Consider the following 22,375-nt stretch of genomic DNA (forward strand, 5'->3'; position numbering starts at 1 on the left):
CAGAGCATGAGTAATTTAAGAAAGCTGGCTTACACTAGGAAAATAGAGTTTTAATGTACTTAAAACTACTTAACCCTCATTGGGTGATACATTTGAAAAGAAGCAACTAGAAACTGCAGAGAGTTCATGTAGTTGAAACGAAACATTAGATTCTGAACGCCTGGTTTTATTCTTAGTTGTAGTCTTATTAAAACCCCTGCTTTACTCCTCACTTAACTGTGGATGAACAGTGGTAGCCAGGAAGAGAAGTTCAGGTTGTGGCTTTATTCTGAAGCCATGGCCTCCCAGGATGAAGACAGCACTCCGGCCTTCAGACAATACTGTCACAAAACTTGTAGTTAAATCTTGTCAGCTATGCTTGATTCCTTAGCAAAATAGCACTGAACTGTCTTACAAAAATATTAAAGACTTTATTAGTTGTATACTTCTAACTGCAGTCTCTCAAAAAGCTAAAGCTTCAGGCTTTACTTACAGAGTGGAGTTTTCACTCTTCGTTAGTGTTAATGTGAATTCCTGGGCTGTATGCACCAATAAACTTCAGCAGTTGATGGTGACACTGCATGAGGTAACTATCTCTCTGTTGCAGGGAGTTTTCATCACTGAGGTCAAATGGAAATACAGGATTTGGTGCTATGCATAATGCAGACTTGCCTAAGCAAAGAAGAAATCAAGACATGCTAAAAGACTTGATAACCTTTTGCCAGGACTTTGAAGGAAAAAAAGCTGACACACAAGATTGCATTACTAAGTAATCTGTATGTTACCATTTTTAAGTGTTACATCATAATTCTTGTCTCACTGCCAAATTTGTGTGTGAACAAATGTCACTGATGCTAGATAAACAAACCCCAAAACCCCAACCCTTGTCTTCTCTTTCCCCGGGGAGGGAAATCTTAACCTGGACCAATGCCTCAAATAAGCCAGCATAAAGGATGGAGGCTTGGCGCTGGCCTGTGGCACGTACAGCACTGAGACTCTTTGTGGGAAAGTCAACTGAAAGACTTTTCTGATATCAGTCTTCAACAGTGGAAATCCTGGACTTCGATTTGAAATGAACTAACTGTTATTGCAATCAACTGATGCAAACTTTTTTTCAAACTGACAAAATATGAAAATGATGTACCCAAGACTAAGGACTGAGTTGCATTATTTACCGTGTTTTAGGGTAAGAGATGATTCAAGTAACAAGATGGCAATCAGTGCATCTTCCTCAAGTACTTTCTTTCTTAAACTTAGTTTAGTATGAGCCTTAGACAGTGAAATCCTAAGAGATGAATATAAGCATGTCAGAAATAAAAAATGTTGCAGACATGCATACAGTATGTATTGCCCTGTTTCAAGCACTTCTGTAAATTGAAAGTTAACACTGGAGTGTTTTTTTTCCATCCTTAAGCTGTGTAAACGTCCCACAAATACTGGGCAGTTATACTTGTCACTGACAGTCAAAGTACGTATTATTATGCATGACGTGCTATGAAAGCAGTGGACCTTGGCATGTTACCTATTGTTAATACTTTTTTTTGCTTGCATAATACAAAGCTGTGATAATTTAAATCCCATTGTTGTTTTTCTAGAGAGCTTTAATAGTGATAATTGTTTCTTAAATCACTGGTTTTTGCCTGGCAAAGTTCTTTAAACGTTTTTTTGCAACATCAATATATAAAATAAATGGTATTCATAAATGGTAAGTAAGATTATGCTTGAACTTTTCAAAGCTTAAGAGTCTTGTCTAGATTTTTATTTAACAAGCTCTTGAACAGGTTAGCACAATTTCTATTTGGAAGGTAGATGCGTTTCCTTTACTATGGAAAGTAGGACATACAGAATTTTTAGTGCAGATGCTGATAATGTTGATCCATGAATAGAATCTCTTCTCACTCTGCGACTTGCAAGATAGTAGCCCTGAATGAGGTTTTCTGCTTCTGAACTCAGTTCAACATGAAGATTCTTAGCAAAAAAAATAAACTAGAGAGAGGGTATACATTTTGAATATTTAACTGGAAAATGAAGAATTTACATTTTTCACACCTTTTAAGATACCAGTGGTATGGTAATATAGTTTGGACAAATATTCTACCAATAGTTTTTATAAAGACAGCTGTGTTGTGCCTTGCTATGCATAAGGGTAGGTCTCAGATACTAAACAGAACCATCTGATAATTATACTAGAGCTGTCGACAGTTTATTTAGAATGGAGTATTAATTTTTACTACTGATTGTAAATTGTTCTGGTCAAAAGTAGGTATTGGAGATCTGTTCTCCTATGAGTGTTAACCTAGTATGTTTTTGAGAAACAAGATCAAACTGAATTTATTATGCTGGCCCTTTTGAAGAACTGAAGCAAATTTTATCAGTGATCCTACTAGTGCTAGTGGAAATATGGGGGGAAGGGGTAGAAAGTGAGTATTAACAGGTTTAAAAACAAGCAATGTGAATACGCAGGCAAAACCTTCTGATTCCAGAAACAGTACGATATTCCCAAGCTTAATGCATTTCTAAATTACTGGATAATATCTGTTACCTCCTCATAATCCTGCATTCTGAACTGCTGTGAGACTTTGTACAGCATGGCTTCCGGATTAATGGCTTTTTTCAAGATATGATGTGCAAGAGGAGAAGATAGTCGACACGAAGGAAACTCATTGTATATCAAAAGCCCAAAAATATCTAGAAGGTTAGGTGGAATCAAACTCACGTCCTAAAGAGAAGACCCAGAGAAAGAACACAATTACTTTATTTTGGCCTTTTAACTTGTAGAAACATCGCAGTTTTTTCAGTCTGAAATGTTCAATATCCATATATACTGACTCTTACAAGATTATCTAATGAATTACCTATAATACATGCAGTAAAATGTTGTTTCAATAGTAGTTGTCAAAAGCTATTCTGAGTAAAATAAATGATATCTACTTTTGGGAAAGCTAGCTCACTTTAGAAGATACTTGATTTAAAGTCACTTAACTTGTGACTTTCAGGGAAATACTAACAAATTTGATTGTTTTCATTATTTTGTAAGTTGAAATAACCATAAACATAAATGACTGCTATAGTACAGTTACTGTCATAACAAGGCATGTGCTTTACCATCTGTCCAATTAAGAAGTTATCCTTTTGTATATGTTTCTTTGAGGAAGAATCCACATCTACAAAAGACCAAAAATTGGTTCTGAACTGAAATAGTAACTTGTTGGTCAGCCTCTTCTCCATACTTCTTCCCAGGAATGAATACTGTTGTCGTTCTGCTCTCCAGCACTAGGATAGGACAAAATATGTCAGTTACGTAATTGATCTTGTTTAACTATAAATTCTAGTCTCACACACACTATCTGAAACCAGTCACAATTATGTATTTCACTGAATTGTCATGATCAATGGATCTCTGTAGTGTAGCAGACTCATTAAAAATAGCTTACAGATTTTTTCAGCATTTGAGGGCCATAAGCTAGGGAACAAACTTAGCCATGAATTTGCATGTTTGTTTTGTTCTGTCCCCTCATTTGTTAGTAGGTGTGAGATTACCGGACTGTAGAAGTTCAAGTTTATCCTTTTTATATGAAGATAAGTCTCCTATGTAACAGATACCACCCTTAGCCAGCACAGCACTGCAAGCTTGAATATTAGCACTTCCAGTTCCGTGTTTATCTTTGGACACAGAAGGAAAAATTTCACTAGAAGGTGGGTGTCGTATGCCACGAGGCAGAAGACATATGCTGTAATTCAGAAGCCTAGAGGATTAAATAATTCTGTCAGTCATAAATTGTTAAATTATTGTTCAGATTTTCAAAACTTAAAACAACTTAATACTGTACTTAATACTTTATAATGGTATTTAATATATATTAAGACTCACTTAGGAAACAAAAAAAAACCCTTAACATAAAACCAGTGTCAAAACTAAATGTTTAAAGTAACTTTGAATACAAAGGTAGAAGTCCAAGACTTCTCTCCAACAGCTGCCAACAGGACTGTGTTTCTTATGGATTTAACATGAGGCAAATCATGGTTTGCAACAGAAGTAATTCCTAGGAAGTCAAAGAAGTCTCATAATTTAACCCCATATTGTTAACTCCTATTCCTATTCTAGAGAAACTTTTCCAGTGATTTAAAAGGGGAGAGGATTAGTAATCCTGGCCATCTGGGAAAATGAAAAGGCTGGGAACTTGCAAGCTCTGCCTGCCTGGGCTGTACACCTCCCCCACTCCCCCAATTCTTTTTGAGAAAGCAGGTATAGAATTTCTTTTTCATCCCCTGTACTATGTTCCTTGGCACAAAGAGGTTGCAAATTGTCTGTCTGGTTCCACAATCAAAGGCTCCTAATGATTTTAAGATGTCAGAGCATGATTTATCCTACTATTAATAACTGGGAGAAAATTATTAATTAAAGTTAATAAGTATTAGTAAATAGGCTATCATACCAATAGAAATATGATGTAGGAAATGCCTACTTTGACAGGCTGCTGACAATAAAATACTATGTGCACATGCAAGACAGTACAAATGACAGTACTGACCAAGACTTACAGTGTGCAACTGTTTTAATATTAACCAGATGTTTTGATTCTCAAAACACTCTGAGCTCCTATGAAATCTTACTCTTAACCTGGGGAAAAAAAATCCCGCAGCCCACATTTTTTTCAAGTTTGAACTAATTTCTACAGCTAAATTTTGAAATGGTTAAAGTATTTCTTTCCACAACAAAGTACACTGATGAATTTGTTGAAGAACTCTCAAATGAAAATAAAATTCATGCCACTTTCAAAGATCTTTTTCAAAAATAAAAAGCCCTGTTTTGAGTTGGGGAAGAAAAAAGTGCTTTTGTTTAAATTACTGTAAATTTAAAGCTAAGCATATTGTACTTTTCTGCAGTGTACGTGAAATTGTGTTAACAGTTTATACTTGCGTGAAGGGGTAAATACATAAAATGCATAAATACAGAAGATTCTGTTAAAGGCAACAACAGCTGGATTTACGTGCTGTTGTGTACGTGTAAAGATGTACATGACTTTTGATACCTTATCAGTATAGTTTTTATGAAAAAGTGATAAAAATGTAAGTATCTATTTACACACTGCTTATTAACTGAAAATGCTGATAGCTGGGAAGTGGTGATGAAAAGGCTTAAAGTGACACAAGATTTGAAAAGTAGAGCCCTTTGCTTTTATCATTACCAGCTTCTGTGACAGTCTTCAGTTTTTATTTTAGAAGAATGTTTTGTTTGAGGTCTGCTAAACAATGCTAGTGTTAAAATCGTACTGAGATAATTACGAGAGTATTAAGGGGTTTTATTAGTGAAGTTCTGATCTAGATTTATCACTCTAAATAAATAAAAATGTCCCAGGGATAAAAATTGGGTATTTTTATTAAGTTGGAGCCCTGTATATTCTTTTAAAATATAGTTTCTAGCTTTTCATGTAAGATCAATTGTATTATCTTTAAAAATACTCATGTTTTTAATTCCAATTTATGTGAAAAATAAGGAATCTCTTTACCTATCAATTACTAGCGTGTCGCTTGTCACAATCAACAGATCCAGATAATCTGCATTTTCTTTTTCACATGTCTGTACTAGACTCAGCAATATTGCGAGTTTAAGAGTATTGTAAGTGCCTGGTGGAACAACTTGAGAAGCAAAGATATTGGCAAGGATGGCAGTAAACCTCCAGCATGAACTTGAAGTCAGTGAGAGCAGATACTTAAAATTGTCACTGATGAAAGAAGGAGCTAATGAAAACAAAGTACAGGTTAACAAACGCTTGAGAAAGTTATGCAGATATATTAGAACAAATCACCATTCTAGTCTTGATACAAAACTTACAAAGAATGAATACGTTTACGTATTAAGCACAAATTCAGAATGTAAACATCTATTAATTTTACTACTAAAACGGTAGCAGACATGATCTGCTAAAACTGATGGAATAAGAAAGGAATAACAAACAGAAATATCAGGTTCATTTAATGTATGACTTCAAAGTACCTTCCAACGGATAGAAGTTGGAAAGAGAAGTTGAAGAACTGCAGTAAGTAATTATGTAGTTTCCCAATGCATGGAAAACAGGCAAAAGAAGATATTCTCAAATAACAGTAAGCATACATTTCAGACTGTAAGAGGAAAGTCCCAGAGTGGTTTCATAATCTGGATGTCTAGATAATACTGTACCAATTCTCAAGATTTTGTTCTAGAAGGTTTTCCAACCTTTTTAGTCAATTTTTAATGGAATTTTCTTACCATTTGGTTTACAGAGCTGTACACTATTGACTTCTATACATGCTGTAGCTTGTAAGCCATTTTGTACACAAGCTGGAATTCCTATAATCTTGTAGTGGTTTCCTATTTTCATTTTATTTGCCAGTTCATCTAGAAATTAAAAAAAGGGGAGGAGGGGAGGGGGGGCAGAAATCCACCTTTTAAAGACATGGTCAGAAAACTTCTCCACATTCTGAACAGTTCGATTTTATGATGTAATTGCAGAAAACAACAGTTGGGTGCCAGGTTCACCATAATAGACTAGAATAAAATGAGGCATGCAATTCTAATTAATTAGTGCAAAAGGTAAGGAAGGCACACTGGGTGAGGAAAAGTAGATTCCTGATAAAGAAAATGGATGATTCATTTTGTTCTGCATTTAAAAGAAAATGAACAGTTGTTTGCAAGTATGCGTTCCTACTGTGAAACTTGTGGTGACACCATTATCAGTTACTGTCCTATAAAATGTCAGAGAAAAAACACACAATAAAAAGGAGATCCAAACTAAACAGATTGCAAAAAGACACACAAATAGCTTTGGGAACATTCGTATTTCTCTGCATGTTTAAAAAAAAAAAAAAAAACAACCCACATTTATTTTTTGGAAATGAGTTAGGTCCAACCAAATATGAATCGCAGCTGTGAGACCCTGTCTAACCTCATTGATCACTGAAGCCAGTGGAAATTTAATGCATGCATAACTCACAGTATCTCACCCATAGATTGTTTTATAATTTTATTATTGTTACTAGTTTTTTCTATTTAGTTTTGAAACCACCATATAATTCCATAGACTTTTGGAATGGTGGGGTGGTGTTTTTTTGGTTTTGTTTTGGTTTGGTTTTTTTTTTTTAAGGCAATTAATGGAAGTACATTGGTGAGTTGTGGTTTTAGTTGGATATTCACATTAGAAATCATTTAATGTTTGCAGTGGAAGACAGTGGTAGTAGAAGTCAAAAATCCTGATGGAATGCGGAAAACAGCTAGATTGAGGAAGGATGTTAAAAATGCATGAAGTTAGTACAAAACAGCATGACCAAAGGAAGTAGAAAGGAGGAAAAAAACCAAGCTACAGTTAGAATGCAATACTGCAGAGCTGGCCAGGGGATTTTATTTAAATGAAGGTATAAAAGTGAACACAACAGTTTTGCCACGTGCACTCTTCAATCACTTGTGTATAGTGTTTAGTCACCTAGATAATTTTATGTATTTTCCCCCCCTAGTTTTATTGAAAAGCTGCAATATAAATTATGAATTTCACCATTTTATCCAGAGAAATGGACCTATAAGGAAAATGCAAGGGATTACTACAGTTCAATTCTAAAACATTTTTGACAAAACTCCAAAATTCAGCTTACCTCTCAAGAAAACTGTAAATGTCTGAATCCTAAAATGTGATTTATCATTGCAATATCCTTTCAAAGCATTAAGAACTTTTGCATCAATCATTTCAACTACTTGTTTATCTTTCAAAATAAAGGCAAAGAAAAGGTTAGTTTTCTTGAAAACAGTACAACTTTTTTAGATGACTGGTGTATTTTGGGGCTTTTTCCACTTAACCATTTTGTTTACTTACTGTGTAACAGACATAGGAAAGTAACAGATCTAAAAATAAAACTACATAGATCCTACCACCAAGTACTCTAAATTTCATGTCTTCCTGCAGCGGCGAAGAACACAAACTACATAGAAAATCATTCCTCACTGTGGCAGATTCTGTAGCTCCGGGCAGATGCACCCTTATGTACCTAAACCCTAAAAAAAAAAAAAAAAAAAAAAAAAATAATTACCAAACATTTCAAATGAGGGCATGGCTTTCATTTTCTATTTCCCACTAAGAAGAGAAGTGATTAAAATACTGGACAGTGAAATTACAAATTTATCATGTGTTTCTTCAGGTCAGCATACGTTCACATACTATGGTTTCACTGAAGTGAGCTGTATAATTTATTGCAGGTTGACCACAAGATGGCAGAATTTCCTATGGCACATTCCCAAGCAGAACAGCTTGGCCTGGCTTTCTGAGCAGCAGGAGCAGGCCACTGCTGCTTCTGCCCTGCGTGGAAATGACATGGCATATGGATATTTGTTATTACAGGTACGTGCCCTCATAAAGACATCATTATGATTTATTCTGCAGTCTCCTAACATTGGGATTTCGCTTCTCTTTTATAATTCTATCGTCTCTGTTACAGGAAGAAGCAGACAAAACAGCCTTAAAAGTACTTCAGGCCTAATCCTGCAATGATACGAGCAGTTCACTATTATTATTCAAAGTAGTAGTTCTACAGAAGTCAGCTACTCGTTAAAGCAAACTTGTTCTATGCTAGAAGCTTTTGCCAGTCACTTAAGCATACTGTTTTGCAGTATTTTTATATAAACAGAAATACAGTTTCCAAGGGGGAAAAAAAAAAGTATTCTACTAGTTTAGCTTTTTTCCTTTCAGATAATTTATTAAATTATATTGGCGACATATCTTTTCTCATATAAACTATCTTCAGCATTAGGAAAATGGATTGCTGGCATAGCTATGCTCCCAAAACATTTAATAATGCTGAGCAACCACTGGCAAGGTCCACTGCTTTCAATTAATAAAAATCATGCTGTGCTCATTACAAAATGTCTGCATAATAAGACTGCATAGGAAAATGCCTTTTTCATGCTAGGTTTTTAATCTCTGTTAAATTATCAAAATTAAAAAGCTTTTGAAATAGTACTGATTTTTTTTTTTTTTTTAACTACCTTCAGAAAATGGACAGGTTTCCTCAGTACAAAGAAATCTTGCTCCTTGTGTATATTTTGTTATAGTTCCCATTGCAATCGCTATTCCTTCAGACATATAAAATCTTTGAGATGTGTAATTAAAGGGAAACGCAGAAAGACTCAGAACATAACTTGGTAAAGGTGGCAAATGTGTTGGTTTCAGCAGTATACTAATCTAACAAGAGATACAATTACATTAATACCGTAAAAATATTTTTTTATTTAAAACTGCTTTACTTACATGGACAAAGACACAATGTGATATATAGCTATTAGAAAAAAATTTCAGAAACGCATGAAGTGTAAGAGTAATTAGGTTTCATAATAAATTATCTCAAAATTCTTGTAATGTGGTTTGGTGAGACTTCCAGCTATTTTTAATTACAAATAATACTACAACCAAAGGGAAAATGAAAACTGAAAAGTTAATACAAAAATAATATTTGTTAATACTTCATCATACTTAAAAGATTTAAGATCTAAATGGAGGAAAACAATGCAGACTCACCTGGGCCTCTGTCTGCAATTGTTCAATTAATGATAATGTCTTAATAGCTATGAAACATACCTGTGATTGAAAAATAACTTCATTTTAGAAGGGAAAATCTAGTTAAATGTAGAAGATGTATTTTTGTCTACTCTTGTCTATAAATATATACTTACTGACTGAAAAATCTGTGCAGCTTGTATGGGATTATGAAGAATGTAGTTTCCAAGAGTTGCATCTAATTCAGCAATATCAGAAGGATTTATTGAAATAATGAAACGATAAACAGCATAATTTTGTTTTGAGTCTGTAGGAGCAAAAAGTACCTTAAATAAAAATCACAGAGATTTGTGTAACATTACGTATCAATTCCACAGAATATCTATTGAGTAATACCATTATATTTTTTGCAATCGTGCATGAATTTCTGAAGGCCACCACTTCTGTCAAGGTAAACAAGGGCAATTTCCCTCATTTTCTGTATTTCATGATGCATCTTCCAAGAAAGATCTTTGCATTCTTTATCAAAATGTTGGAATAAACTGTGAAGAAATGATGTTAGAACTGGCCATGCTATGATAGTAATAAAGGTATGTATTAATAAAGCCATACAAAATTAAAATAAATAGTCTCTTTTGCAAGCTATGCAATTCTTTAAGGATTTTTAAAATACCACCATTCAATGGAAAGTTCTTTCCAATGGCTGAAGCATACTACATTCCCAAAGTAAGTTCCTGAAGAATGCTCTAGTGTTGTCTCAGTGAATTATTTCACTGCCCAATTCCCTAACCCATGAAATTAAAGCTTGCATTTAATTTAACCTCCCCTATATATTTTATAGGTATAATCAGCCTATCAAAAGTAAGACTTAAATATCTCCCTTATCTGAGAAGTCTGTCATAGCTATTAAAAGTGTGAAACCGGGCAATATCTTTTCCCTTTTTTCAATCTGACTTTCCTACTCCGCTGTTACCTCTTGTAGCACCCACTTAAGGTGTTGATCTTGCAAACCCTTATTTCCATCCATGTACACGAAAGACAAAACTTTCACAACTACAGTTTTGGTTTGGAGGCTGACCATGCTCTTCAGTGCTGTTCTCATTGTGTATTATCCACATCTATGCATTTTTTTTTTTAAAGTAAAATCTTGTACCATGAAGCACTACTTTGCTGAATTTAGAGGGAGAATTACTAAGGCCAGAATATGGTATTTTGTATATACATATCTGTTTTACCGTCTTACAGATTTTCTTCTACAAAGTGTCCTTTATCCTCTTGGTAGATGACCAATATGAAACGCCACTTAAACCTTCAAAAATACTTAGCTACCTAGTAAAGGACAAGACACAGAATTACGGGGCTGACAAGGAAGCAAAGCTCACAGCATATGAAAGACCCCCTGTAGGAGTTCACAGGACTGGGTTCGGGAGGACAAACAGATCAACATCTGAGAGAGGAGTAACTGGATACCAGTGCAACACTAGTGTGGCAGCAGTGTAAACCCTGTCGTCTGAGAATGGTATGCTGTGGGCTGGTAGCGGTGTTTAGTGGCCTGAAGTATCAAATTTTAAGCACAAGTTGAAAGAGAATTTATAGTAGGGATTTTTTTTGTTTTCCAGTTTCTTTAGGATTACTCCTACACGATTACTGCTCCATCCCTTACAGTCTTCAGCAAGAAGAGATGAAAAAACACACACACACACACACAGATCCACCATATCTCCCTGGACCCTGTGTCCCCTGGGCTAGAAGGAAAGGACACCAAACACAACTAGGAAGGACTAAGCCATGGCCCAGGTCATTGTGCACTAAACACTGTCATTGCCATAGCTTCAAAAAATAGTCTGATGAGTCCCACTACCGGTGTGACCATGTTCATCAGTGCCCCCCACAGCCAGCTAACCCCACTCAGCTGCACTCCAGCGTGTAACACGGCACAATGCCCAAAGCCACCCCCCTGGCTTCAAGCTCCTGCCATCAGCACCCCTTCCTCACAACCCCAGGCAGTTGTGAAAAATATTCTCCAGGCTTCCTATGCCCCCTTCTTCAGCACTGCTGTATCGGCAGCAATGGGCAGTGAGGGTGACCAGGCTGCTCACACCACAGCAGGGAGAGAGGCCACGACGCTTTCTCCCTACGAGGGCGCTGGTGTGCCCGCAGGAGAGAGGAACGGCACCATTTACGAGGCGGTAGCGAGGGCCTCCACAGCCGCTGGACGGGGCTACCGGTGCCGCTCCCTCACCGCCTCAGCCGGTACCCGCCGCCGCCCCTTGGCGGGCTCGGTGACAGCCGCGAGCCAGCGACGCTGCGCGGCCCCGGCGGGAAAAGCGGCACAGCTCCCCCTCCGCCTGCCCCACCGGGCTCAGCCTCTCAAGGACGCCACTACCAGGCCCGCGAAGCTCAGCACCAGTGCTGAAACAACTCCTTCCCCCCCACCCCCCCGAGTAAAGACAAAACCCAATCCCACCCGTTACCGACAGCTGCACAAGGACATCAGCCGCCACTTCTTAGAGACGACTGCCCAATTAAGCAACACAGCTACTGTGGGGTGCACTGCCTTCACTTTACTGTGGCTGCAGTCCTACGCAGGTCACTAGAAAACGGTCATGTACTGACAGCATAGTTAAGTACTAAAAGACAACATATCTGTAAAAACATTTTCTTTCATTAATAAATATTGCATATTTAGCTGCTGCCTTTAGCATGCCAGCTGTCTGCAAACTTACCTCCTAGGACAGCACCTGTAAACTCTCTTTTTCTGTTGTATTTCAGTTCATGCTTTTACAACTGCCATGCATTTCAGTCAGTCCATCTTCTTGTCTCTCTCTCCTCCCAGGCCAAAAGACCAGAGAGCACAGAGCCAGCACCGTTCCTTTGCTTCCACAGCACCAGGAGAGAAGGCCTACTCCTCACAAGGTTCAGCTGCATCTCCCTGGAAGGAGACGAACAATCTCCTTTCACTGCGGACAGGCAAAAACCCCTGCATTACCCACAAAAAGACAATTTTTCCCTCCCTTTATTACGTATCTGCCAAAACAGGAAGGGAGTACCACAGGTGGTTCCTGTGTAGGTTCTTCGACAATCTCCTATCTCTGCTTTAACACAACTACTGCTTCAGATTTCACTTTTCAGCTCAGCATTGGGTGAAGGGGCTACTACACTCTGAACCTAGCTGTCTGTCTTTGAAAACTATCCTCATGAAATGCAGAGAGATGCAGAACAAGAGCACTAGACGCAGAAGTATTGTGAGACTTTACTGCCTGATGTTCTGTACAGAGTCTGTTACCTTTAGAAGTCCTGATCTGACCGAGGCACTTCGCAACACTTCTGCAACAGCAGAAGAAACAAAGTGAACTTAAATATTGCAAGTGATAATGTTTAACACATTCACACTTCGCCAAAAAGGCAGAGCCTGCTGAAGGAAAAAACTTAATAAGCAATTATTAAGCTGCTCTCCCAGAAATAACTTCAACTACCACTGCCATTTTTTTTTTAATTAAAAAAAAAAAAAAAAAAAGAAAGAACCCCCAAGTTTGTGACAAAAAAAAAGAAAAACCAAAAGCCCTCATCCAGTCAGGCAGCTAGGTATAGACATCTTGGAAATACAAGACAAAGAAACTAAAAGGGGTGCTAGCTCCCACAGCAACAACTTCCAAATATCCCCTCTCCTTCCCATCTCTCTACAGTATTGTACTTCCTTGCCATAAAGAGGAGGTAGTTACAGTAGCCCACAATAATTTCAGGAGTACACAGAGTAAAAAATTCAGTATGAGAATGGATACTTCCTTTCTTACAATCAATTTCTGCTTTCCTGTCCATCAGAAAGATATATTTAAAAAAAAAGGGGGGGGGGGTTAAGGCTGTTGCTTCTAAATTATTATAAAAACTGCAAGAACAGGATTCATGTAGTTCTCAGTTGTTCTGAACAGCTATTTCCAAACCTCTCAAAATTTCAGAGCAGCACTATGGAAAATGAGTGCCAAGCCACCACTCCGCTCCCACAAATGATACAGTTCCTTCCTCCCTTCCATGCCGATGTCAATTCTTGCTTCTTTTACCCAACTACTCCTTCCAACACCTCATGTAGCAACTGCTCAGCATCACTTAAGCACTACGCAGGATATACTCGTTGAGATAAGCAAGGAATTCTGTTTTAGTTTCCACTTGTCTAATGTTTCATTGTTGACACAACATTAATTTCAAAGGAATTATGATTTGATACACTTTTCCCCAATGTTCTCAATTTTTAACTGATCTTGATGCAATATAGACAGCATTTCTCTTAGCTAGTTCTTATTTTGTCAAAAATGAGATGATTTAGATATTGAAATTTATCCAACATTTAACTCTGGCTACTCATCAGTGTCTTATCAGACTTCCCTCAAATCAAGGCATTTAACTGAATGTATTTATGAACAAAAAAACCACAGAACATTTTTGAAGTAACAGACAAAAATAAGTTGTTATTTACAAGTAATATATATAATAAAACTACTACCATGATAGGCCTTTATACACTGTAACTGCAGTCAATTGTTGCATTAAAAAAATTTCCTTAAACAGAAATTGTTCAGAATTTTCAGTTTGTCCATACACGTGTATGTTATGAGAAATACAATAGTTTTTCACATTTTTAAAATTATCAGCGTAATTTACATTTTTTCCCCCTAATATCAAGTGAAGACTTAAAAATGGTGCAAACTGGAACACAAAGACAAGTAGCTATGAATGCTGAAATACAATCAATTTGGAACATATTAGTGTTTCAAACTATAAATCCGTGAGCAAAATCCCTAATATTTGGCATGATCCCTTCACCACCCACCCCCAAAAGGTCAAAGCAAGATAGCCTTTTAAAGTAACAGTGATTATTGCGTATTTTATCTTTGGAAAAGCAGAGTTTTAACCAAAAATATTTTTAATGTAGTTCAAATACAGACGTATTTATCTCGGGGAGGAAAGAAAAGTAGAACACATGATCAGTAATGTTACCAAGTCAATCCAGTTAATTTGTTCCATCCTTGCTTTGAGCAATCCCCCATACCTCAGATAATCCAGTTGAGCGAATGGGTATTTCAGCAAGCACAAGAGCAACAAACCAGTTTTACACGACCAACTTTTCATTCTGCAGAAGTCCTTTAAGAATCTTGGTCTTAACTTATATTAACCCCTCATTTAAGTGCTGACAGGTAAATTAACATATATTTCAAACTGATATAACAGGGAAAACATTTACCTTTTTTAAACCAGGATATACAAAAGACAATTTGCATAGTTACAATTCAAGCACAAAGTCACTGTAAATAGGTACAAAACCATTTATAAATTTACTAAATTTGCTGCTGTTTGTGCCAGCCAAATCTTAGATAGGTATGAATGTAAACTTGAAGGGATTGAGGAGAACAGTCAGTGTTTTTGCTTAAAAAATATGTAGAGAACGCTTTTTAAAGGTTTTAAAAAATATTTTCTGCAGCAGGAACAAACAGTTCAACCCCCAAAGAAAGCCATCCAAAATGCCCAAATTCCTCCTATACAGCAGAGAAAGTTTGTTCATAGGTTTCAAACCTACATACAAAACGAGGCACTAGTTATGCTATTTTGGAATGTGTCCATAACCCTAACATTTCAGTTCACCCGAAGACTTCCAAGACACTGTTGGCTTCTAACTTCCTAGGAAAACATATCTTCACAAGGTGGTGCGTAAGAAAATCCAACAAATGCATCATCTGCCTCTAGGACACTGGCATTAACAATGCTATAATCAGAAGAAACGCAAACTGAGTATGGGACCATTTCTTCTGTAAACACTGCATCAAAATTCCCAATATCATCTGGTCCAACCTAGAAAACAGAAAGATCTATCAGTTGTCATATTAATACTGTGTTTTAAACTTATGCTTGTCCTTTAGATTTCAAATTTAACTCTTGAGGCTATCTATTTTATGTCTTTCTTTCCTATTTAAGTACAGGAAATTTAAGGAAGCACACCACAGCATCCCTGAAAACAGCTATTAAAAGCGTGCTTGTTTCTTTTAGGCTGGAGTTCAGGCCAAGGCCTACACACCTTTATGATCTGATAAAGTAAGAAATATGAAGAGATGTCTCTTTCTTAAATGACCCCCCCCCTTCCAAAAAACAAACCCCAAACCAACAAAACAAAAAACAACTCCAAAAAACCAAACCCACCAACCCCGCCCCCCCCAACCAAATCCCAAACCACACCAAATTCTCTTCTTCTCCCTTTTCCATCCGTAATACTTTAAGTGTTAAATTCTAGCAATGGTACTGTTATTATGATAGATCAGCTTCCCAGTAACACACCTAAGAACTAAAGCATATTAATATTTAGTCACAGAGAGAACAGACAAGACGACAGCTAAGGCTTCTTCACCAAACAGACAGACTCAATAAAAGGTGATGCTCTGATGTGACTTTAGGAGGGACTTCCTCCCCACCGTCCTGCCCCCTCCCTCCTGAGTTTTTGCACAAGCAGTCACAGGTTGACAGAGTTTAAACTGATGGGAGGATAAAGAAAAGCTGCAACTAAGGCTTAGTAACTACAAAAAAAGCAGGAAATCAGTTTTTTGGAAAGTCTTGCAATAAAGAGGCTATCTGTATTTTCTTCTTTGGTCTTCAGACCCCAGAAAAATTGACGGTACTTTGACAGGAATGAGCAGAGGAAACAGTGATATGTCAAACTGAGCTTTAAGTAAAAAAAGACAGTATCACTGCTCAAGAGTGTGACTGCTCAAAAGGCCAGTCAGCATTGGGAGGTTCCCATTCTTCACCATTCTGAAACAAACATTCTTTGCAAATAGATGAACCCTCAAAGGCAGAAATTTGGCAGGTATGAACTAAAACAGCACCAGGCACCTACCACATTAGGATTAAATGGTGGCGGAATCTTCTTCTGAAGAAGGTCTGTCCAGCTGAGAGATTCAAAGAACGGGTGCTTTTGAATTTCAAGCTGCAGTAAGGAATAAAGATTTTAGATAGTCCAGAAATCCATCCTGTGCATCATAGTAAATACTACTTCAGACTGCATGCACATAAGGAAATCAAATCCTTCAGCAGTTTATTTATTCACAGTTTACTTTGCAATAAAAGCTGTAGTTGGTAAAAACAGCAATTAAAATTTGTTAGCCTGCCTCTACAAACTGGTTTCCTTTTAAGATCACATTTTCTGCTTTTAAGCCTTAAAATCAACCACCTTGAAGTCTACCACAGAGCAAGAATGTTTTCTGTTAGTATCTCCGCTCCTGCCTTAAAGTTTTGTTTTTGTAAAGCAGATCATTGTCTGAGAAGCAGCTGCTTCAACAACTCTGCAATATGCTTACTAGTTATGAAGCAGCAAACAGCTATGCTAAATGCTACTACTATCCTTTCCTCTTGCTCCACACTGTGAGAAAGTATGATGTCATAGTCTAAATGCTCTGCTACAAGGTCAACAGACTACCTAACGTTAAGGCTGCAAACAGAAGACCATGAAGATCTCACAATTAATGGATGGAAGAAGTCCTTTTAGATCATTCCTCATCGCACAGTTCTGAAGACATCTATACTTTCTCACATCATCTTCTTGCAAACAAAGTTTTTGTTGTTACACTGGGAAAACATTTGCCATGATTTTAAGGCTAAAAACAAGAGCTGCTGTTTGCATGGTACTAGTGTTCCTCTTTATCTGAAGACTGTTTTTCCTGTAGTTAGTTAAACTGACATTACCGTAAAATAGCCTTTTCTTCTGATTATTTCCCCGTTTCACTACGAACAGTGAAACCTACCTTAGTACACCTTAGTGACTACTACACCAGGAATTGTGTTTCCTTTGCTGGCAGGTACAGCAGCAATCAAGCTCAAAATATTTATATCCCACAACAATCATCTCTCTCCTATCCCCAACAACTTTCAGGCATTGACCACACTGGTGTCTTTAATGAAGAAATAAAAAGGAGGAAAACAGACACAGACGTAACAGAGCAATCTCTATCTCCAACTATTAAACTTGTGTTGTGCACATAAATTTGGTGATGTCCCTTTAAATGAAGTAAGGCTTGATAAATTAGGACATTACATACAAAATCTTCCCTTGCTCCGAGTCTGCTTTGCCGATCTTTCTCCAAAAGTTCTTCCAGAATAGACCAGGCTGTAAGACTGATTCCTGGGCGCAAGACTAGGGGTTTATGAAGAATATTCTCATACATCTCAGCAACATCACGGCAGTAAAAAGGAGGCTAAAAAATAAAAGTTATACATGAATTTGAAGCCACAGGCAACATTTTGTTTCATGTGTATGAACATTAAATGATTCTATAAGAAATACAAACTGCTAGCAGTGAAGAAGAAATCTACCTCTTCTTATACACTGCTAACTTCTAATTCAGTCATCACCATTGCCAGATCTTTACACTCGATAGCTTCCCCACCCACCTCCTCTTCTCCTAACATGTTCTCACACTCATAAGTAGCCATAGATGCCATCCAGCTTCAAAGCTCCCATTGAACTTGCCTGAAAAGAACATGAGAGTGGAAAAACAAATCTATCTCCCTATTTAAGGTCCTATGGGAGGAGATAACACTCAAGAAAACTAACAGAACAGATTGTTACTGGAGTAATTACATATGACTATAAGAAGCATAGTAAGATTTTTTTGTTGTTCAAATGCTGCCATCAAGAAGTGGAAAAGCTAGGAGAAAACCTGGGATACTGAAGTAAAAAAAAGTCTTTTGATTTTATTTATGCCAGTATTTGGCAAAATTTTACTTATAAGTTGTTTTTTTTTAATTGCGTATTATCACTGTTGATTCAGTTTACTCTCACATTCCCTCAAAGTGGGCAATGTGTCTTGTCTTCATTGGAGTTGATGTCCAGCAGTTCACTAGAAAGCAAAATTTTAGACATCAAGAGGCAATGCAAAATCCAAAAGAGAAAACCAGGTGCTATGTTAAGACAAACTGCTCATCCATTTAAGTGGAGAATTTCAGTATTTTGCAAAAGTTAGCATCTTTAACAACACTCCAGGGTTACTTCACATAAAGGAGAAGAGGGGAGGCAACTCCTGCCCCCCACATGTTAAGTACATACCAGCCCATAAAGCATTTCATAAAGAACTGCACCAAGGCACCACCAGTCTACTGTGTTGTCATAGGGCTGCTTTTTAATGACTTCTGGTGCAAGATACTAAAATAAAAAAAAAATAAATAAAGAAGTATTTTAGAGCATTAGGCTAGCAAGAATAAAACCTAGGTTTAAATCACATCACAGTAAACACCTTCAGGAAAAGTTGCTTCATAGCAATTGTAAGACTGCTAAGTATTTATCTTGTCCTTCAACAAACCTAGCAAATACTTTGTCACCATCTGGTCATTTACCAAGTAGGACAGCTGTTCTCCCAACTGAAACAATACTTCCCACACACTATTGTTTTGCCAAACTACTTTGCCACCTCTATTATGAAACTTGTTTTAAATTTCAGATAGGTTGCTGCACTGTTGCAGAGGCAACATCTCTCAGCAAGCTGGCTATTAGCCATGCCTACTCTACCATCCTAACTAAGCCTGTACGCTTCCCATCCAGTACATAAAAATGAAAGGAGAATATATTAATTCTGCCTCAAATCTACCATTATTGAGAAATTTTATGACCTGTATTAAGTTTCACCGTAAATCTTGATGAGGGCTTGAGTTGTGAGTTGCTAAATTAGAGATTCTTGTCAAATAGGTATCACTTGACTGATTTGTAATAAACATCTGATACCATCAAACGCTGAATGACAATGCTAACTGGTTTCCATCTGCCTTGCAAGAAATCTACTCAGCATCTTGGAGCTTACTAATACTACAGCACAAGGACAGCCACTTCATAATATGAGACTATTCTTTGTGAAAATGTAATATAAAATTACTATGGCTGGATCATCATCTCAGTCCTCATCTACAGCACACACAGTTTCTAACCTCTCAAGAGGATGCTCACTTCTATCATTCTAGTATCCAAATTATGAAATTTAATTTACAAATAGATGATAGCATTGTCAGACGAGGCACAGACTGAAACTCACAGTTTAGTTAGATCAGTATTTCTCAAACTTTCTGTACGTGTGAGTGCCCTGTAACTCATCTGTCTATAGATGACCCTGCAAAAGCATGAAAAGCAGCTGAAGTATTTTGAACTCAACTACTTAAACTTTTTCTAATCTTTCACAACCTCCTTTGAGCTTTTTAGCTGTTGGAATTCACCAAGTCATTCAACTCAGTGTTTAGAAACACTGAGAAGATCATTACACTTTTAGCAGGATTATGAAAGATTTGAATCTAAATCTTGGATTAGAAAGGCTAATACACAACTGCTATGTTTAGTCTTGATATTATTAAGAACTCCTATGAAACAACAGCATTAGCATCCTCTTATGTTGCAATTCATGCAAGTCCAAGGTAAGTGTGAAGACTAAGCCTCTGAACACGAGAAAAAAACCCCCACAGATTTTCTCAAATAGATCCAGAGCTACCAGTGTTCTATATATTGTCCTTTGAACTTTCCAAAATATTCAACAAATATTGTTTCAGCTCACATTTACCACTCAGCTTTACAGATTCCTCCTCTGATCGTAACTAGGATAAGTTGTCACATGTTGGCACCTGCCTTTTTTTTTTTTTTTGCATTCAAATGTTTCAGCTAAATACTACTCCTCACTCATCCTTCACTGCCTTCAAAGGCCTCTTCTGTAATTTAAAGTATGTTTATCAAATTATCAAAGCCACTAATCCTGGCATTTCAGTGAATCCCTCATATGTGTTCAAGACTTCCAGATTCTAAGTTTTCCAGTGTAGTTTTTTCAGTAGAAAGACAACCGAGTTCAATAAACTCGGTCAGCAAGTTCAAAGTTTCATGCATATGCAAAATTTGCTCTAGATTCACAGGTATTAAGTCCCTATAAACTCACTAAAAATCAGTGGCAGGATATGGTAAGTAGATTCATATTGGCAAATCTGTTGCAGCTGTTACACAAGCCAACTGTCCTGTGTCTAGCCAGCAGTTAGGAGACATGGGAGGAAACAATGTTTGAAAAGGGCTGGAAAAAGGGAGGAAGAGATGAGTTATGGGGATGTGGGTAGTAAGCAGAAGACACTGTGTATTAGTGAAAAGGACAACGAACAGATCTGCAGGAAGCTTGTCTTTGGTTTGGTTTCATGGAAGAGCTTGTTAAAAGAATGCAAATCTCCAACTACAAAACAGAATATTTGATCTTCCAGTTACACTAAGATTAATAACAGTCATCAGTCATTAATTACTAGCCAAAAAGCCATGAAAGTTGTCAACATACTTCTGGTGTCCCACAAAAAGTTGCAGTGGTATCAGAACTTGCAATCCCTTCTTTACAAAGTCCAAAGTCTGTCAACACAACATGACCCTGTTTAAGAAAGAGTGGTATTTTAAAAACAGAACATGCTCAACATGTGGATACACATAAGTGTCAATTTTGTGAGAGAACACAGAAAACCAAAAATAATGTTGCATACTTACAAGTGAATCTAGGAGAATGTTTTCTGGCTTTAAATCCCTATTTAAGAAAAAATAATCGTATTAATTCAAAACAGCAGTCACTAACACAAGAGCTTCAGAGGCAAGGACTTTTATTCTTCACCTGAAAGGTTCAAGTTTTGGTAAAATTGTTATGTTCAAGTTTCCCATAAGATTATTTCATGCAGTGGTTTTTGTTCAGTAATTTGTCCTATTTTGAACTTCTGCAGGACAAAGATACATTTCAGAAACTTACCTGTACACTATATTTATGGAGTGTAAGTAGCCCAGTGCACTGGCTATTTCAGCAGCATAAAATCTGGCTCTGTGCTCAGGAAAGGAACGTTCTCTTTGTAAGTGAAAGAACAGCTGTAAATACGCAAATAGTAAATAAGAACATTATACACAAAAAACCAGGTTAATAACATGTAATTTTAACAGTAAAAAGTAATTTTATTTAGCTGTCCACTTTTGTTTTTAAAAAACGCAAAATGAAATAAAATTGGTCTTGCTGCATGACTTTGTCATTCCTCTACTCTCTTCCTTTCTTCTCTTTTGTAGCTCAGAAATGGATAGGTAACTCCAACACATAAGGACATTCCCCTAAAACCAAGACTAGTCAAAAGGAACTAGAGTAAACCACTAAGCTGTGAACAGAAGTTGGCAAGATTAATCATGCAAGATAGCCTCCTAACAATATAACCTGGTGTCAAATAACTAATCTTCCATTTCTGTATATGCTTGCATTCAAAGTTTTGTATGTAAGTATTTATAGAATTGTATTCTGAAATCACCTAGATGTAGATCACTTTGGGAGATGTATATTCCAAGCTGATCCTCAAATTCTCTCAACTACAGAGAGCTGTCTGGCTTCAAATAGTTTGAGCAGATACGGAAGTCTAGCCAAAGATTAAATCATAAACACATAAATTAAACTATACTACCCATTCAACTTCTGAAGACTTTAAGAAAACAGAAATTTTCTGTTTTCTGCCTACAAAGTTTGGGGAAAAATAAAAAGCCATCAGAGCTTTCCAAGCACTTCATTCAAATGTGAAAGCTGTTTTGAACTGTATTTTAGTTGGCCTGGAAGAATGCCAAACTAAATTGTGGCCAGGAACTCAAGAGTAGAGCAAACCAGGAGTTTGCTAATACAGTCTAAATAAGAGGACAGTACATTAGACAAGAGAAAGGCCCATCTTGCCCCAACTCTGACACTTAAAGGGGTCAGAACACCACCTCTAGGAGCATCATAAATACTGATAGTAGGCCACATGAATATGAGCTAATGTATACCCCAGTTCATCTCATCCTCATTTATTCAGTAGACTTTATACTTGTCTGTGTATATCCAGCTGCA

At 36.9% G+C, this 22,375-nt stretch overlaps 2 protein-coding genes across 10 annotated transcripts in view; both read right to left on the minus strand.

The window, feature by feature from the left end:
* Positions 1 to 438: 438 nt before the first annotated feature.
* On the minus strand, positions 439 to 9,993 carry MCMDC2 (minichromosome maintenance domain containing 2). Its single transcript, XM_050892713.1, is given in 15 exon segments — positions 439 to 651; positions 1,155 to 1,264; positions 1,823 to 1,965; positions 2,522 to 2,698; positions 3,085 to 3,165; positions 3,167 to 3,252; positions 3,520 to 3,725; positions 5,490 to 5,721; positions 6,230 to 6,358; positions 7,606 to 7,713; positions 7,880 to 8,002; positions 8,990 to 9,185; positions 9,519 to 9,578; positions 9,674 to 9,804; positions 9,894 to 9,993. Coding segments are annotated over 15 exon segments (2,049 nt in total). The 3' UTR covers positions 439 to 484.
* A 3,947-nt stretch (positions 9,994 to 13,940) lies between these two features.
* SGK3 (serum/glucocorticoid regulated kinase family member 3) overlaps positions 13,941 to 22,375 on the minus strand; it is a 62,242-nt gene continuing 53,807 nt past the window's right edge. For 8 of the 9 annotated variants that reach the window (XM_050891538.1, XM_050891540.1, XM_050891541.1 and 5 more), the window contains 7 exons: positions 21,272 to 21,384; positions 21,019 to 21,055; positions 20,819 to 20,905; positions 18,580 to 18,675; positions 17,573 to 17,728; positions 16,375 to 16,464; positions 13,941 to 15,338 (listed from right to left, as the gene is read on the minus strand). In XM_050891538.1, coding sequence (XP_050747495.1) covers positions 15,168 to 15,338; positions 16,375 to 16,464; positions 17,573 to 17,728; positions 18,580 to 18,675; positions 20,819 to 20,905; positions 21,019 to 21,055; positions 21,272 to 21,384 — 750 coding nt within the window. In that variant the 3' untranslated portion in view covers positions 13,941 to 15,167. The remainder of the gene's footprint in view (positions 15,339 to 16,374; positions 16,465 to 17,572; positions 17,729 to 18,579; positions 18,676 to 20,818; positions 20,906 to 21,018; positions 21,056 to 21,271; positions 21,385 to 22,375) is intronic. The other variant, XM_050891545.1, reaches the window with a different exon arrangement.

Source organism: Gymnogyps californianus, chromosome 2, assembly GCF_018139145.2.
Source record: "Gymnogyps californianus isolate 813 chromosome 2, ASM1813914v2, whole genome shotgun sequence".
Classification (NCBI taxonomy): domain Eukaryota; kingdom Metazoa; phylum Chordata; class Aves; order Accipitriformes; family Cathartidae; genus Gymnogyps; species Gymnogyps californianus.